Raw genomic sequence first — 18180 nt, forward strand, 5'->3', positions numbered from 1 at the left:
ATTAATTCACATTTCTCCAATACAAAGAGGGTACACATGTCAACTACCCTTACATTTGGTTTGGGCATTAACTATCCATAAATCATAAGGACTAACACTTTCCAAGGTAACAATTGACATTGGACTAAGAGAAAGGACACAACTAACATTTGTTGCTATATCACGAGTTAAGTCTTTGGATGGACTTCAAATTTCACCACCATTTTCTTATGATCATTATGAAAAGATGAAGACAGGGAAGCAACTTGTCAAAGGGAAAGAAAAAGGTGAAAGACTCAAATATTTGGAAAGAGATTAATTGTACATAATGTATATACTATATTTCAATATCTATAAAACATAATGGATATGACAAGCATCATGATTTGAAAAGCATATTTAAGATTAAAAATTTAATAGATTTCAGATTTACATGTTGCATTGTGGATGCTACTAGCTTAGATATCTTTATACATCTATCTAAAACACACCGAGCGATATCAATATCAAGGTGCCTATCTATTCTCAATAACTATTTATTAAAATAGGCACCTCAAGATTGATATATCTCTACGTGTTTTAGATAGATACATATAAAGATATCTAAGCTAGTTACGTAAGATCATTTAAACATAAACATAAACAAGATTCTAGTAGTTGGATTTTCTTACATTCATTCAAATCTATTCCTATAAACATCATACATCATTCATAAAAGATATTCAAATACCATCCAAGTACAAAATGTATAATATGCCTCAAGTACAACTAGTTGCCTTGTCTATAGTCTTCCCACATTCTCCTTGCTATTTCATCTTGAAACTTCCCCCAACCATCTCTATCCCACTAAGTCATCCCATATGTTTCAAGTATTGGTACATTTACCCCCTCACAGTCATCATCCTTTTAATTTCAACCTTAGATGGAATGTCGTCTTCTATCATAATAAAATTATGCAATATGCAACATGCCAAAACAATCTTTGTTTGTGTCATGATTGCATAAGATGTTGCATGCCTCAAAATAGGAAGTGTTTCTTCAAAATGCAAAATGTACGCTCTATTGTATTCCTAAGTGAGGAGTTTCAGTGGTTATATAACTCCTCGAGAGTGTTTATTGGATTTTCTCTACGAAACTCCATAAGGTGGTAGCGTGTGCACAATAAGGGGCAAGAAATCTTGGTACGCTTGGATATCCTGCATCAACCAAAAAGTATTTTCCTACACAAACACACATAAAGTATAATGTCATAACCTTGACACATTTCTTATAAACTTCACTATATATTTAAATACAAGATGATTCCACATACTGGGGAGCACTACTAGTGGATTCGATCTCAAGAGAGCAGAAGCAAGAACACAACTATCTGCGGTAGAACCTTCCCATCCAGCAAGAATGTATTGGAACTTATAGTCAAAGGAAAACACACCCATAACATGTTGCGATAGGTTTCCTTTTGTATCACGATATTTGGCTTGTATGTCCACATCAACGGTAATAGGTATATGAGATCCATCAATTGCTCCAATACAATCCTATAAATAGTGAATTTATAATTAAATTTCCACATATAGAATTTCATGTCAACATAAAAATATGTTCCAATAGGAGAGTTACCTTGAAGTAGGGGTCAAAATGGTCCTTCCCAAGAATTTCAAGAGGAGTGTTAGGAGTAGAAGCTATCAAGTAATTAGTATGTAGCACTAATATAGCCCACAATACCTTGTGGAAGTGTTGGCTTATTATCTCTCCAAAGTGAGAAAAGTTATGGGAAATCTTACGATTTCTCAAATTGTGACCAAGGGTATGGAGGAACATTACTAGTTGTTCTTCCAACGATATGTTTATCATATCTTTAATGCTTCCATTTCTCCTAAGAATTTGAGCTAGGTGAAACAAGGCTGTCCTACTCATGCGAAGTTGGTCATGACAATCTATCTCAGTTGAATGGATGATATGCTTATAAAACAAAATTTCATCTCTTCTTCTCTTATGCCTCTCTCCTCTAGCTTTCTATGCAGATGTTGTAATAGATATTGAAAGGGTGACAAGAGTTGCTACAACAACAAGAATTACTCTATTCTTCCTAGTAATGACCCCATGAATCCTTGGATCATTAGCAAGATCCATCAATGACCTAAATACACATAAAAAACCTTTTAATCAATTATCAACAAAAATATTTCTCTAAAATTCAAAATATCATGCCAACTAAACTAGAAGCTAAGGGAATTTAGAACCTAGTTTTAAAGCCACATTAAAAACTATCATGCAAAGAAATATGAAACATACATTTCACATAGGAAGCCAGAAGAGTTAGGAAGGTGTCAATGAATTGTTTGATGTAATGCCTGAACCACAATGGATGGATATGTCCTATTAACCTCAAATGATGATATTTATGTTGAAAATAAGAATGTACCAAGTGCTCTTACAAGCAATGGTTTAGGCTTACTTATATATGGAAGTATAATTAGAGAAGTGGGTTTAATATTTGTTTGTATAATTAACGAGTCATTAGGCCTTCACTTTGTAAATCTGAATTAGAGTTTGTGTGTTTGTGATATATTTTTTATTAAAAATGATCTCTAACTCTCTTTTTTCATCCCTATCTAATACCTATCATATACTTTTCACACGCATTCCTCACTCCATGGAGAAGTTTGAGAGGTTAAAGAAAATCAAGAGGTTCTTGTGCAAGAACTAGAGAATTGTATGCAAATCCAAAAATAACTGAAGAGTTACAAAGTCAAGCATGTGAGGAGGAGCAACAATCCTAGCCAAGCTCAAGCTCCATTCAAAGAAAAGTCTAGAATATAAATTTAACCTTTGAAACATGAATTAAATGTCAAACAAAAATATTTATTAGATCAATTAGCTTGTTTCAAAGTAGTGCAAAGTTCATATGCTTCTCTCTCTAAAGTTGTTCATTCAGGTTTTACTTAAGTTCACTCAACCTTATAGATAGTAGGGCTACTCAATGTAGCCAATTGCTTGTGCAAGGTTGAAGATAATCCAAATGTTCATTCCTTGGGCATATGAAAGTTACCACCAAATTATAACTGGAATGAAGTTAAACATTGGTTATGAGATAATTTTATCCTATTTTTTATAAAGAGAAAGGTTTATTGATTAACAAGTAGTTTAGGCGAAAGTCAAGACAAAGGTGGTCTCAAACCATAGAGCTCAGCAAAAAGGTGACTATATGGGCAAAGATGTGCTTGATAATGATGTACTGAATGGTACCTAGGGTAAGATGATGTATTGGCTAAGCCAAAAGAAAAAGATGCATGTGTGTTAGGGCCCATTAACATGAGATAGACAATAAGGAACAACATTCACCATCAAATGATAAAAAATAATAAGATTGTCCTAAGACAAAATGAATGAGCAAAAATGGAAAGTAAGAGCAAACCAACAAATACTTTTGGTTACAAATAATATGTATGATGGTGTGTGTTGACATGTTGAAGCTCATTTAGGTAAGACTTGTCGCAAGTTGCATCCAGATTTGCATCCATTCAAAAGAAAAATAAAAGAAAGATGACAATGAATTTGATTCAAAGGAAAAAGAGTGAATGATAATTTAAAAGGATGAAAGGATTGCTATATTCCATTCATAGAGAGGTATGTCTGGTTAATGGTAGGGATGATGATAGTCTTCTCCTTTTACTCCCAAATAAATTTGATGTTATTAGTAAGAGAAAAACTTGGGTTGTAAATGTAAAATTATCATAATCATTATCCTCTGGTTTTGGTAAAACAAGGAGTAGAAAAAGAAGTAATCAAGAAAAGCCAAGTAAGTTTGGGATGAACAAACATTTCATTTCTAGACAGATAAACAACAAAACAAGATCTTATAATCTAATGTTTGGACTTCTCATAGTATTTCTAATCGGAAAATAGAATTATAGTAGTAGCTTATGAATACTAATATCATTAGTAGAACTAGACATATACTAAATTGGATCTGTATATGCCAATACTAGTTATTGTTGTGAACTAATTTAGCATAATGTGCATCCTCATTTCTTGCAAGAAAAATCTTTAAAGGGGAAATGATGCATCTCAATTATTCTTTTACTCTTCATGTCAAACTCAGTATGAATTGCAAAGTTCTAGTACTTTGGATAGCAATTGCCATATTTTTGGAGAGCTTTTAGACTGATACTAACCAGTTGTACAACTCTACAAATCTTCATGTAAGGGTGGCACCTAGACTACCCATAAATTATTATAAATTATTTGAGATGAAAGCTCATACAAATCTTCATGCAAGAGTGGCACCTAGATTACCCATAAATAATTAGAATGGATAAATATTGAACTTTATAACAGTGACAAGTTTTATTTGCAGTTGAGTACACCAGAAATACACCTATTAAAAATCAATATATGGATGTGTGTCTATTGACATTAAAAAATCACAATTTTACATTTATTAACATAGAATTATTTCCTTTGTTGTGTATGGTCAACTACATCCTCAACATTTCTTTAGAATGTTGACTTTATTATTTATAATAGAAACAAAACAACTCATGTCTTTTAAAATTCAGTACTATAGAAACCTTCTTCCATTACATTAGTCATGAAGACAATATACTGCATCATTCTTGTGTACATTTAGCTAATTTCCTTTTTTTAAGTGGGGAGGAACACACTACAACACTATATTTTCTTTGTTTCACCGATTGTTTCTCATTGAGAAGCTTTGGCAACAAATAGAATTGCATTTGAACGTGTTAAATCTGAAATGATACTGTTACAATGCCTAATTATTTGCCTCTCAACTTTTAGCAAAATGTTCATTAAAATAAGAACTTAGTTTAAAGACCATGATATACGTAAGAGTACAAACGTTTAGAAAGGGGATTCTCTACTTTATTAATATCATTGGTAAGGGAAAAGCATAGTATATTGATGGGGTCATCTTATCATAATAATATCATTCACACTCAATTAATAAATCTAAATAATCCTTTAGAATGGCTCTACTACAATTTACTTTTCCCTTGGGTAGTCGAAATTGGGGTTACCTAGCATCCCCATCTTCCACTTTGTAAAGGTAAGTGTGACATGACAATAAGATTTTCTTTCTGTATTTTCTACATTGCGTGTTCGAATCCCACTTTCAAGTGTTTACTATTGTTTTGGCGGCTTTCATCTTTGAAGGATACTGGAATAATAGGTGGGATATTGTTGGTTCAAATAAAGCGTTGCTACGATGGTCAATGCCTTTTTTACTATCCGTCTTTAAACACAAGAAAATGTGTCATCATTGAAGTTTGAAGGCATGTTAGAAGTCTTTTCTGCTAAAGATACGTTTTAATTTCAAACTAGAATCTACATTCTCCCACCCAATCCATTTTAAGGAACGATAATCAACTATGTATTGGTCTTCACCTTTGTTTCAAAATAACAGGATCTATAGGCTTCCATGTTTTTGATTCGTACTGAACCCCATGATCAACACACTTGCTTTGGTAAAATATCAAAAGAAACTTTAAGCACAATGGTCGAGACCATTTCAAAACTATAAAATGCCATACCTAAAACTATAAAACTGAAAAACAAAGGTCCGCAGAAATATGAAATGCAGTAAAATGTCGTACTTTCGCTAATAAGAAATAAACCCTCTGCAAATGCTCAGTTTCTCACCTGTTGGTAGCCAAAGAAGATGCGATCAAATTGTTAAAGCAAAATGTTAGATTGATGAAAACAAACAAAGAACTTGTTAGAGGAAAACGTGGCAGTAAAGAAGGCGACTCACCTCATGACACTTGTTCTTCAACGCAAAAAATTACAGGTCTCGATGCACATCGACGGTAAAACTATTGAAAAACCTAATTTTCCCCCCAAAAAATCCACGCTTGTTACTGAACCCAACCAAGTATTTAATCTAGTTTAGAAAATAGTGGAATAGGAATAGGATCCTATTATACCTATTTAGTGAGAAGTTCGCCATGCCCATTTTGAATTTATTCTAATTCCATTTTTTTGATTTTGCAACCAAACATTAGATTGCCGAATTCTAGGAGTAAATGCTTCTTATTAGCATCGAATTCCTGCAACCAAACGGGGCCTTAGCCTATACAGCCACGAAAATGCACTTCCATACGAAGGAGAGGACTTAATTTTTTAAAAAGTTAGAAAAAGCAATGTAAAGAAAGTGCATTTTCGTGGCTGTATAGCCACGGGCGCCTTGGATTATGGCACATCGAATCCCGGGCTTAAAGAAGACATGTGGGAGAGACCGAGGAAAGCAACTGTCAACGTCAACGTCAAGACTGCTTTCAAAAAGCAACTCTTCCGCGTCATTAGCGCGTTGATCTCATGGACTTTTAACTGTTCACAGTCAAAATCCATTTGATTTCTAAGAAATTCTAGAACAACAAGAAACTTGCACTCTCTGTCGTTCAAGTGCATTCAACTTTGTTTACATGCTACCGATCAGTTGCCCGATTGGGTCTCCGCACTTTCTCTTCTCTGGCATGTTTATTGTTATGCCCTCCCAGCTTGTGCTGAACAAGTGATGGATATTTCTGTTCATTGCCACGCTTCAAGCAGCAAAATCCTCTGCGATCTCAACGAGGAGTTTACTCAGTATGAGCCTCCCCCCACCAAAATCCCCTTATATGCCAAAAACAAATTTAATGTGTTTCTCAGCTTTTGCGGAAAAGATGTGAGGAAAACTCTTGTCGACCATCTGTACGAATCTCTCTCTGGAGCAGGAATTCAGGTTTTTCTCCACAGCGAAGACCTCGAGGATTGCAATGAAATCGATACCAGTTTGCAGACGGGCATCGAAACAAGCGATATTTTCATTCCTATTTTTTCCCGGCACTATGCGGAATCAACATGGTGTCTGAAGGAGGCAGCCCAGATGTGTAGAACCAATGGTTTCATCATTCCTCTGTTTTATGATGTGGAACCCTGTGATGTTCGCTACCCTCAGAGAAAGGAAGGTCCATTCAAAGAAGCATTCGAGAAACATTACAGCCATTTAAATCGGCATGATGAGAAAACTATCCAGGAATGGAAGAATGCTCTTCATCAAATCTCTTCTCTTTCTGGTTGGACGAGGGCGGAAGATTTCGGGTAAGTAATTTACATCCCCTTTTTCAATTAACCCACTGCAAAAACCAGATGAGAGATTTTTCTCAGAGGTCCGGTTATAAAACTAGCCATTAGTTTAGTTGGCAAACAGCTTGTTTACGGAATCCTTCAAAATTAGCTTGATCTTATTACTTCATACCTGTTCAACTTTTTGTTAAAGTAGATTATAGCTGACTGAATATATAGGAAAATATTATCAAAGTATATCGACATAAGCATCCCTTCCAGGCTACGATAAAGTAAGCCCTGTCTTTTAAGCCGACGGGACGACAAAATAAGCCCTGTTTTTAAGCCACCATCAGTATATTATCCATATTGTCTTCAATAAAGGTATATGTTCTTATAACATCAATAATTTTCCTTGCCTACGCAACCCTGGATCTGATTTAAGCAACTCAACGATTACGATCATGGATGCCTATGTCCTCTTTTTCAGCTATTTACCCTGTTTTGATCACGATTCTGGATTATGGGCTCATTCTCATATCCTATTGTCTGGTTAGGTGATTTATTAATTTCTTCGAGATTTATTTATTGCTTCACATCTCTTGCTAGCCCTGAAATCAATTTTGTTCCTCGAATTATCTAGCAATCCAATTTCTGCCAACATCAAGTTAGTTAAACCTGTTGTTCATGCATTTATGTTGCTCGTGACACTTTCTAGTTTCTTTCAATCCCACGAAGTACTCTAAGACGTGTCCATGTCCTTCCAGTATACGAACTTTGAGTTATGTGAATTTCATTATAGTTTGACGTGCTTCTTTTCCGATGGTGTTATCGCATGGGCAATTTTTTATCTTTTTCAGATATAAATTTTCTCTGGTTTGGATGTAGTTACCCCAACGCGTTTTTGTTGGATCTTGTACCCCTGTTAATTCCTCGAGCCAAATTATTCATGCTACTCTATTTTGCCCCTCTACTACTCTACGCATACGGTCATTGCGCTGTTAATCTGGTGAATAAATATAAAACCAGAGTCTGAAGACCTTCTAATTGAAATTATGGGACTCCAGGGACCTTGTCTATCATATGTTAAATTTGGGGTGTGAACTATAGATTGCTGCTGCTTTTTTTTTTTGGTGAGAAAAGGTGGAGGAGGTACTATAATACAATATATATAGAATAAATAATCGGATTCAAGGGCTCATTAGGGAAAGAATATGGAAAGAAAACCTCAATCCACAGTCAGTTCAAGTATTAAATCCAACACCAATTACAATTACAGCCACTGGAAGTATTTCTACAGAGCAACACTATAATCTTTATCTATAGCAATTATATGCACTAAGTTTGAAAAGTCATTCACATAAATACTAAGTCTTGAGGAATCAAGATTGATATCATCAGACCTCCATTTCGCTAATAAATCAGCAGTAGAGTTGTTTTCTCTGTAGGTATGCAGAATGTGGCAAATTTCAAACAAAAAAATCAAGTTCCAGATTTTAGACATGATATATCTGATTCTTCAGTTAAGAATTTGTCTCTTAATGCAAGCATTAATGATGAGAGTGGAGTCACTTTCAATATGAATCACTTTTAATTCCAAGTACTTGGCTAAAACTAGACAATAAAGTAATCCAAATGCTTCTGCCATGTTGTTTGTGCCTGAAGGCAAAGAGAGACATTTGAATGCAAGAACTTCTCCCAAATGATTACGAAGATACACACCACAACCTGCTTTTTCGGGATTACCCTTCGAAGAACCATCGAAATTGATTTTGATGAAGCCATTTGATTTGAGATCTATGAACACGGTTGTTTAGTAGTGAAGAAGCCATAAATTGAGAGATAGAAATATTATTCCACCCTTTAAGAATGGAGTTGTCCCGCTGGGTGAAGTTACAATTGCTGATCTTGTCTTTGACACAAGCATTGACCCCTTTCAAAATTGACTTTTCTAATCCTTTAAGGACCAAATGGGATGGATTCCCGTTTTTAAAAATTTGCAATAAATTGCTTTATTACCATCAAGTACAAAAACATTTTATTATTATTCTTGATAAAAAACATAATGCTAAACATTAGATTGAAACTATTTTGTCCTATTACTATCTTGTCACAGTGTCATTCCCAAATCTAAGCTTGTAGTCCCACCGTTTCGCTTTCTGAAATTCCATGGAGCATAGATTAACGTCTGGAAAAGATTTTTGTTACAAACAACAAATATAATCTGTTATTTAGCCATCAACTCCCAAATTTATCCTGCCCTTTCGGAACAAATCTGCTTATCAGATAGCTCGACGGTCCTTGATGTAAATAACAAATCTTTAATTATCCTCTGAACATTTTCTAATTTAATGGTTAATATTACGCCACAATAATCTCGAAATGTGTGTTTTACCTTTCCTTTATTAAATTCAGAAAATGCTTTTAATTGTGTAAGACCGTAACACTACAAACTCGCTGTGTTTTGTTTGTGGAATTTAATGTACCTTGTATTTTTTCATTAAAGAACTTTTTCTTTTAAAGCAAAAAAGTGAGGGAGTACATATTTAATTGTAATATATGCTAGAAAGAAAATTCTGATTATGAGAAAAAAGAGAGAACAGAACCTCAGCAACCAAAAAATCGCAAATGGGAATGGCTGTAGAGAAATAAATGATCCACAGACATACAGCTTCAGAACCCATGCCTGCTGCAAAGTATTTACAAAAGGTGAAGCATACAAAATGTGATCATGTGTATTTGAAACAGAACAGCCTGAAATGAATGACCATAACATATATAGTGCACATTTTCCTTCCGATGTCAAAATCAATACATCAGCTTTACGACTTCTATTTATCAATGATGTCATTCTTAAATATCAGTTTTACAACTTAAGGAAGAAATTAAGTTTGGAAAAATAAGTCAATTTTGATTATTTAACATTTTTAGTTTAAAAATCAAACTTTAATGTATGCTGCCAATCACAACATAAAAAGAGCAAACCTATGAAAATGGTGAATTAGAGCCCAAAATAAGAAACCCAACATTGAAGCCCGAAAAACAAATCAACTATTTTGTAGGGTGCACTGTCATAATTATGGTTTAAAATAATCTGCATCAGCTGTAACAACTATATTCAAAATTTTGCACAGCAAAGTGTACGGTTTGAAATGAAATTGGTGATGAATCTGTGTTAGTGGGCAAGCCACTATCAACTGCTACAAATGCCTACTGAATTGGAATATAATCAAATCAAGAAACCTACATTCTTGCCCCCCGAGCCTTGCTGTTATTGAATTGGAATATAATTTATGGCAACAAGAATAATTTTGTCATCCATTGGTCTGGAATTTTGATCAGAACTTCCTTTCAAGAGCATGGATAATGTTTAAGCAGATTTTCAATGTATAATTATCAAACACTCCCAAAATAGTTGACGAAATTCGATTCGAACATACAGGCAGAAAGAATCCACATCATCATCCTTTGATCTTTAAAGCAATTCGCCAAGAAGCCTCTTGCTGTTACAGATCCCGGAGGAGGGGATTCTTAAACACACTTTCATTTGAGCATGTACAATCTATAATTATATCATCACAATCCCAATTTGCCAGCAGATCAGCGGCCTTATTGCCTTCACATTTACGTGTGAGACAAATGTTGTCAAAGGAATCCATTAATTGCCATACATGTTGCATAATATAATTTAATTTCCAATTTGTAGATGACCTTGTGATGCTGCATTAACGATTACCATAGAATCTCCTTCGATATGTATCTTTCTCAGCCCCATTTTCTTTGCTAGAACCAAACCCTGAAGAAGAGCTTGTGCTTCAGCTACATTGTTATCCCCGGGTAGAATAGGACCTGCTTTTAATGCTACAAAAATGCCACAATGATCCTTTATACAAATACCAATCCCTAATTTTCTAGGGTTGCCTCTAGCTGAGCCATCACTTTATTTTGATATAGCCTTGCTGTGGTGGAGACCATCTAACCAGCCTTCTATCAACAACCTGTCCAACAAGCAAGTGGGTAATAGATCCAAAAGGAACCTTGATTCCCTTCCAAGCATTAAGCTTCAATTTTTTCTTTTGGGTCAATTTTTACGATGTCATACTTTTAATCTAAGAATTAGTGGTTAGTATGTGATATAAGTCAATTGTATATTTTGTTACAACTTTAATTTATAAAAATTGATTTGCAGGTATGAAGCACGACTGATAAAAAGAGTTGTAAAAGATATATTAAATACCTTGAGAATTACTCCACTCGATGTCCCTAATCATCTTGTGGGGCTCAAAATGGATATGTGTGACCTAATTAAAAGATTACACTTGAGTTCGTCACATAGCACAGTGAGAGTGGGAGTTTGCGGTATAGGCGGTGTTGGGAAAACGACCTTGGCCAATGTTGTGTACAATACAATTTATGTTGGGTTTGATGCTCATTGCTTTGCACAAAAAAATACTACTCTTGTGGACTTGCAATGTGCAATTCTAAGAAAATTAGTAAATTATCATGGAGAAGTTTCAAGTGTTACTGAGGGAAAATCTCTAATGAGAAACCTATTGCGAAGAGTTCGTGCCCTTGTCATATTGGATGATGTGAATGACCAGAGTCACTTGGATGCGGTGAATGGGGATTGGTTTGGGTGTGGTAGTCGAATAATCATTACATCTCGAGATCAACACATGCTTAATCTTGCTAAGGTTGATTCAATTCTACAAATGAGTGGGCTAGGGGTTGATGAAGCACTTGAATTGTTTTCTTGGCATGCTTTCTCAAGGGCTGTCCCAGAAGCCCCCTATAAAGAACTTTCTACAAAAATTGCAAGAGCTTGCAAGGGGCATCCTCTTTCTTTACAAGTTATTGGAGCACATCTATTTGATAAGAAGCAGTCAGATGACATCGGATGTTGGAAAGAAACTCTCTATAGCATTAGGAGAAGTAAAGAAATTTTAAGAATGCCATAATCTAGATTTAAAATTATTTATCTATTTCATTTATTGATAGATAAGTGAGAAAATTAATTTCTCTATTATTATGAATGAAAGTAATATTACTTTGATGTATTTTACTTTTAAAGTTTTTATATAAAATGTACCAATGTTGTCTACATAATTAGTCTCCATTTAGTTCAATTAACAAATTGAAACAAAATTATATTACTTATAAAATTAAATAAATTATAGATATCTTTTTTTATTAAGGGAATCAAGTTAATTTATAAATTAAATGTCATTAATATGCATGAATAAAACAAGAGATAAAGTCAAAGTTCCTACTAGAAGTAAATACATTTAGAGTTATGATTATTTAAAATTAATAGATTGCTACATTATGATTTTTTAACTTTAAACTAAAATAATAAAAGTCTTAAAAATGATATATTATTAATGAAGAAAGAGCTAATCTAAGAAAAGTTTACAATTTAATTAAATGACCCAAGTATGAACTGAAGTATTAGAATGATATAAAATTTATGTAGAAAAATCATTATTTCAAACAAGCTTTATAACTTGTACTTGATTTATTTATTGACTAGATGCAAGGAGAGATGCAACACCAATTTGTGATGCTGTAAGAAATATAAACTGAAGTACTATAATTGAAAATTTTGAATTTGTGTAAAGTATGCTTGAGTAATATTAATGTATGTGATATAAATAAGACAAATTTTTAGTGTGTTTAGCTTTGTCTAGATTAAAAGAATAATGATAAAGATGGTGAAATTACAAAGACAAAAAAAATGAAACCATTGCAAAATTATTTAGCTCAGAATTATTCTATTTAATAAGTGAAAAATTAATATAAAAAATAAAAAATATATTAAAAGATGAGAACATACTTTCATGTAAGAGGATAAGGAGGGCATTTTTTTAATTTATGTGTAAGTGAACACAACATTGAGAACATGGAAATCATTCATGATCGAAAATGACAAATTATATTTAGATAAATGTTATAATTAGTTTGAAATATTCTACCACATCTCACTATTTGTGACAAAGTTTTAAAGTTCCTAACTATAGTTGGTGATCTATTTAAAAATGACAAAACCCATTCGAGTATATGATAATGTATTAAAAAAATTATTAAATAGATGGGAACATAGTCTCATGTAAGGGCATAAGGAGTTCAAATATTATATGAGGTGTAGGAATTGAGAACATGATTAAAAACCACAAATTATATTTGAAGATTTTTTAAAATTAGTTTGAAATATGTTATAATGGACATCATACTATTCATTCTAAAAACTAGGTTTTTAGAGATTCTTTTAAATTACCATAGTTAGTGAGCTAGACTTGTAAAAATCATGAAAAACAAATAAGTGCTCATTGTTTGGATGAAACTGTCAATTGCTTTCAAATGTTTAGTAATTTAAGTGTGACAATATTACAATACTTATTTGTAGATAGAAAGGTATACATATATTTTGCAAATGAAAAAGAAAAAGGAAGAAAACAACATTTTACAATAATTAATTCACTTTCTAGCTACATTTCTATTTTTGTTAATGTAAAAAAATAGTTTTTAAACTGTCTTCAAAATTAAGAAAGCACTTGAATTAGATTTTTTACTAACAAAAGATTTATGAAAATATGAGTAAAATAAAAAAGACTAAAATTACATCTCTTATATAATTTTGAGAAAAATAACTTATAAATAATATACATTGCAGTAAATAAATAACATGAGAAAATAGAGGTAATAAGAAATATGCTAAGGGACAATAGGTTGGATTTCATCCTTATTCAAGAAACCAAAATGAGAAAGGAGGCAGTGGAAAGAATCTCATTCAATAGAATTTTGGAGGGCTTTGCTACGAATTCGGTTGGGGCTTCAGGAGGTTTGCTTACTCTCTATAGTTATAATGTTTTCAAGTCTCATCTTTTATATGGTGAAGGTAATATTCTCCTCATTCAAGGTGTAAATATTACAAATAAAGAATCCTGGTATCTTTTGAATATGTATGCTCCCAACACTAGGAATGGAAGGAGGAACTATTGGGTTAAAATAAAGAATGTTTTATCTAGATTCCAAGTGGGAACTTGTATTATCATGGGGGACTTCAACACCCCTTTAAGGGATGATGAAAAACAAGGGGGCCTGGCTCCGAATCTGGATAATAGGTAGGACTTTTTTGAATTTATCAATGAATTGGCTTTGTTGGATGTTGATCTTCTAGGAGGTCTTTTCACTTGGTCTAATAGGAGAGTGGGTAGAGATTGCATTCAAGTTTGATTGGACAGGGCTCTTATTTCTTTAGATTGGATGAATTCTAACTATTGAAATCTATCTTTAATGGCCCGAACATGATCAGATCACTCTCGCATTTCTCTCACTTTGGACCCCATTGCTATCAAATGTAACTTCCCCTTCAAATTTGAGAGAATGTGGATCTCCCACCCAGATATTTCTCTTCATATCTTGGAGTGGTCTAACATCCACATAGAGGGTTCTACCATGTTCAAGCTAGCTAAGAAGTTGAAAAACATAAAGTTGAATATAAGAAAGTGGAACAAGTCTGATTTTGGTAACATATTTCACTCCAAAGCACAGATCTCAACATCATTCAAGATGCCATTTAGAAGGAGGGGTATAATGAAGAGAGGCTGGAGGAAGAAAAATCTATTCTTTTTGAGCTTCACAATGTTATTAGTCAAAAGGAGGCCTACAGCAAACAAAGATTGAGGGCTTTCTGGCTAAAAGAGGGGGGCCAAAATACTAGATTCTTCCATAGGTCTACTCTGAAACATAGAGTTCATAATAGAATCAGTAAAATCAAGCAGGAGGAAGTTGTTCTGGAAGAGAAAAATGAAATAGTAGCTCAGACTAATTCTTTCTCCACTAATCTTCTTTCAAAAGATCCAAATCTAGTGGATCAAGATTAGTTGGAAATCATTTCAAATATCTCGGCTCTAATCCAACTTGAGGAGAACACTATGATTAAGGCTATCACTTCCCCTCTGGAAGTTGAGCGGGCTACCTTTTCTCTTGTAATCGACAAGTCCCTAGGCCTAGATGATTTCCCATTTTTTTTCTTTCAAATGTTCTAGAATGTGGTCCACGAGGATGTTACCAAGGTAGTCCAAGAGTTCTTTGGTGCCAAGAATCTACTTAAGGAAGTAAATGTCACTTTCCTTATGCTTATTTCAAAAGTGGTTGAGGCAGATTCTATGGACCAATCAAGACCTATTAGCCTTTGCAACTTGTATTACAAGATTGTTTCTAAAGTGGTGGCTTCAAGAATTATCAAGGTCCTCCCTTCCATAATAGCACCTCAACAATCTAGCTTTGTCCCGGGTCGACAACTCTTGGACTCCATTATGACTGTCCATGAAGTTATCCACTCTTTGGAAGAAGGTAAGAGAGAAGGTTTCCTCCTTAAGCTAGACATGTCAAAGGCTTATGATTGTGTGGACTAGTCCTTTCTTTTCAAAGTTCTTAGTGCCTTTGGGTTTAATTCTAGGGTCATTAAGCTTATTAACCAATTGGTGACTACTACCTCTCTGGTTGTTTTGGTCAATGGTTCCCCCTCTGCTTTCTTCAAACCTTCTAGAGGCCTTAGGCAAGGATATCTGATCTCACCCATTCTTTTTTTTTATTTTGGCCAAATGTCTTGGAAGAATGACTTTTGCCAACAAAAATTTTAGTGCTCTATCTGGAATCAAACATTTTTCTAGTCCCTTGGTTTTCTCTCACCAAAAATTTATTGATGACACTATAATGGGAGAGAAAGCCATGGTTGGTGAAGCTAGGGTGGTGAGAAGGATCTTGAGCTCTTACTCTAGGGGCTTAGGGCAACTAATCACCTGGAACAATAGCTTTGATTTCTTCATTAAAACTCCATTTGAGAGATGGAGGAAGATTGCTAGTATTCTGGGTTGTGAATTGGGAAGTCTCCCTTTAATATATTTGGGTCTCCCCATGGGTCTCAAACCCCTTGATTCTTTTTGGGTTATCCTTATAGACATGTTTAATAAGAAATTGACTGGCTGAAAAGGAGTCACTCTTAGCCAACCTAGCAAGATTCAGTTGGTCAAATCTACTCTTCAGAATCTGCCAACTTATGCTCTAAGTCTCTTTGGGATTCCTAGCAAGTATGTTGATCTTTTGGAGAAGATCCAATAGAATTTGCTTTGGTCTGGATTAGAAGACGACAAGAGATTTTGCCTAGTGGCATGGAATAATGTGTGCCTCCCAAAATAGAATGGGGAATTGGGTATAAGGAAACTATGACCTTTCAATAAATCTCTCCAAGACAAATATATTTGGAGAATCTTTTCCAACAAGGGGGACTAGAGGGACATCATGGAAGACAAATATCTTCATAGGTCTTCAATTAGACACTGGCTCTTTGGAGGGTCAATTCCCTACAAATCAACTATATGGAATGACATTCTAAGAGCTAGAGAGACGACCAATAGTAGGACAAAATGGAGTATTGGTAACAGGAAGGGCACCCTATTCTGGCAGGACAACTGGCTGATCCAGGGGCCTCTTCTCAACATTCCTAATTATGAAAGATGGGCTTGTATTTGTATCTAGAGGTATGGAAGATTTGTTAGTGATTACAGACAAGGCCAGGGTTGGAGGGATCTTTCTTCAATATCTAGGGATCTAAAACCTCTAATGACGATTCTTTACTCTATGGTTTTGAATGATGATCATGACTAGCTTGTTTGGGAGAACACTTCAGATGGTATCTATTCGATGGTTTTGGGGTGCCAAGCTATTATGAGGTAGGATTTGAGATTGGATTGGGCTAAGGCCTAGTTCCTTTTTCTTATCCCTAAAATTAATATTTTCTTCTGGCTTTTACTTCAGAATAGGATCTTAACTATAGACAATTTGAGTAAAAGGGGTCTTCCAATTCCTAATAGATGTGTCCTTTGCAAAAACTAAGCTGAGTATGTGGATCACCTATTTATACATTGCTCCTTCAATAGAGAGGTGTGGTCTATTTTTAGTCAATCTTTTGGGATGAGTTGGTGTGGTCCTATCTCGACTATTGAATTCTTTAGGTAGTGGGATGACTCTTGGAAGGGATCAGGGCTTCAAGCAATAAGTAAATGGTCTCTGTTCCATTTTGGATGGGGTATTTGGAAGGAACATAATAACTGTATCTTCATAGATGCTAGCCTCCTTGTAAATATTATGTCTGGTAAACTTCAAAATGCTCTTTTAGAAAATTATATGTTTAATAAAGGATCTAACCTATTCGCTAGTGAAATTGGAAGTAGTAATGATACTCATAAAAGAAGAAAGGAATGTAACTGGCCTTTACCCCCAGAGGGTTGGCACAAAGCCAAATTTGATGGTGTGGCCAAAGGTAACTTGAGAGCCATGGGAAGTGGAGGGGTGATCAGAAATTGTCATGGGTCTGGTATAGTGCTGGTTACTTTCCCCCTAGGACACCAAACTAATCACTTTGTGGAGGCTTTTGCTGCCCTCCAAACAACCAAGCTAGCAAAAGAGGTAAGGGTCAAAAGCTTATGGCTTGAGGGGGATTTAGATAATATCATTATATGCCTAAGGGGTGAACACCCTCCATCAGAGAGTATAAAGAATATGATGGAGGAAATGAAAGAAACTTTACTTACCTTTGAGAGGGTCTATGTGTCACATTATTATTGTGAAGCTAATGTGGTTGCTAATTGGATGGAAAAAGAGGCCGTTAGCAGGGACACATCACACAGATGGCTAAGTGGTGAGGGGATTCCAGTGGCCACTAAAATTTTAATAGAGATTGAGAGAATTTTGAAGGTGTGGGAGAAGCTGAGAGAAGGTGACATCTTGACCTTCATTGAAAAACTTCATGGCTGGGATCCTAAGATAATTGACCTTATGGTTAAGTCACGAAAAGATGGGAAGGTGAAGATAGATGGTATTATTTTCTAGGTCAATGAAGGGGTCATAACAGAGATCATTGATTCTCCTAATTAGAGCATAAAATTCTATAGGGATAAGAAAATATCCCTAAATGTTGTGAAAGACTTTGCTAAGGATGCTAAGGAGATGAAGGATTTAGTGAAGACTAGTGCCTACTATGACCCTGCATCAATAAAGAAACTTTGGAGGTTTGTCCTAATGGTGATTATTTCTTACATAACACTTGACACTAGGTATGACATGATCTGT

At 34.6% G+C, this 18180-nt stretch overlaps 1 protein-coding gene across 1 annotated transcript; it reads left to right on the top strand.

Moving 5' to 3' along the window:
- Positions 1–6338: 6338 nt before the first annotated feature.
- On the top strand, positions 6339–12104 carry LOC149558091 (disease resistance protein RUN1-like). The gene is made up of 2 exons (XM_089832490.1): positions 6339–7083; positions 11237–12104. The coding sequence occupies exons 1-2, from the start codon at positions 6518–6520 to the stop codon at positions 12003–12005; spliced, it is 1335 nt and encodes a 444-aa protein (XP_089688616.1). The 5' UTR covers positions 6339–6517; the 3' UTR covers positions 12006–12104.
- Positions 12105–18180: the final 6076 nt, after the last annotated feature.

Source organism: Cupressus sempervirens, chromosome 5 (assembly GCF_028749045.1).
Source record: "Cupressus sempervirens isolate cs-2001-9-10 chromosome 5, ASM2874904v1, whole genome shotgun sequence".
Taxonomy (NCBI): domain Eukaryota; kingdom Viridiplantae; phylum Streptophyta; class Pinopsida; order Cupressales; family Cupressaceae; genus Cupressus; species Cupressus sempervirens.

Coding starts and splice junctions, on each gene's coding strand:
- LOC149558091 (XM_089832490.1), top strand. CDS start 6,518: ATGGATATTTCTGTTCATTGCCACGCTTCAAGCAGCAAAATCCTCTGC. Junction 7,084..11,236: donor ACGAGGGCGGAAGATTTCGG/GTAAGTAATTTA, acceptor ATTGATTTGCAG/GTATGAAGCACGACTGATAA.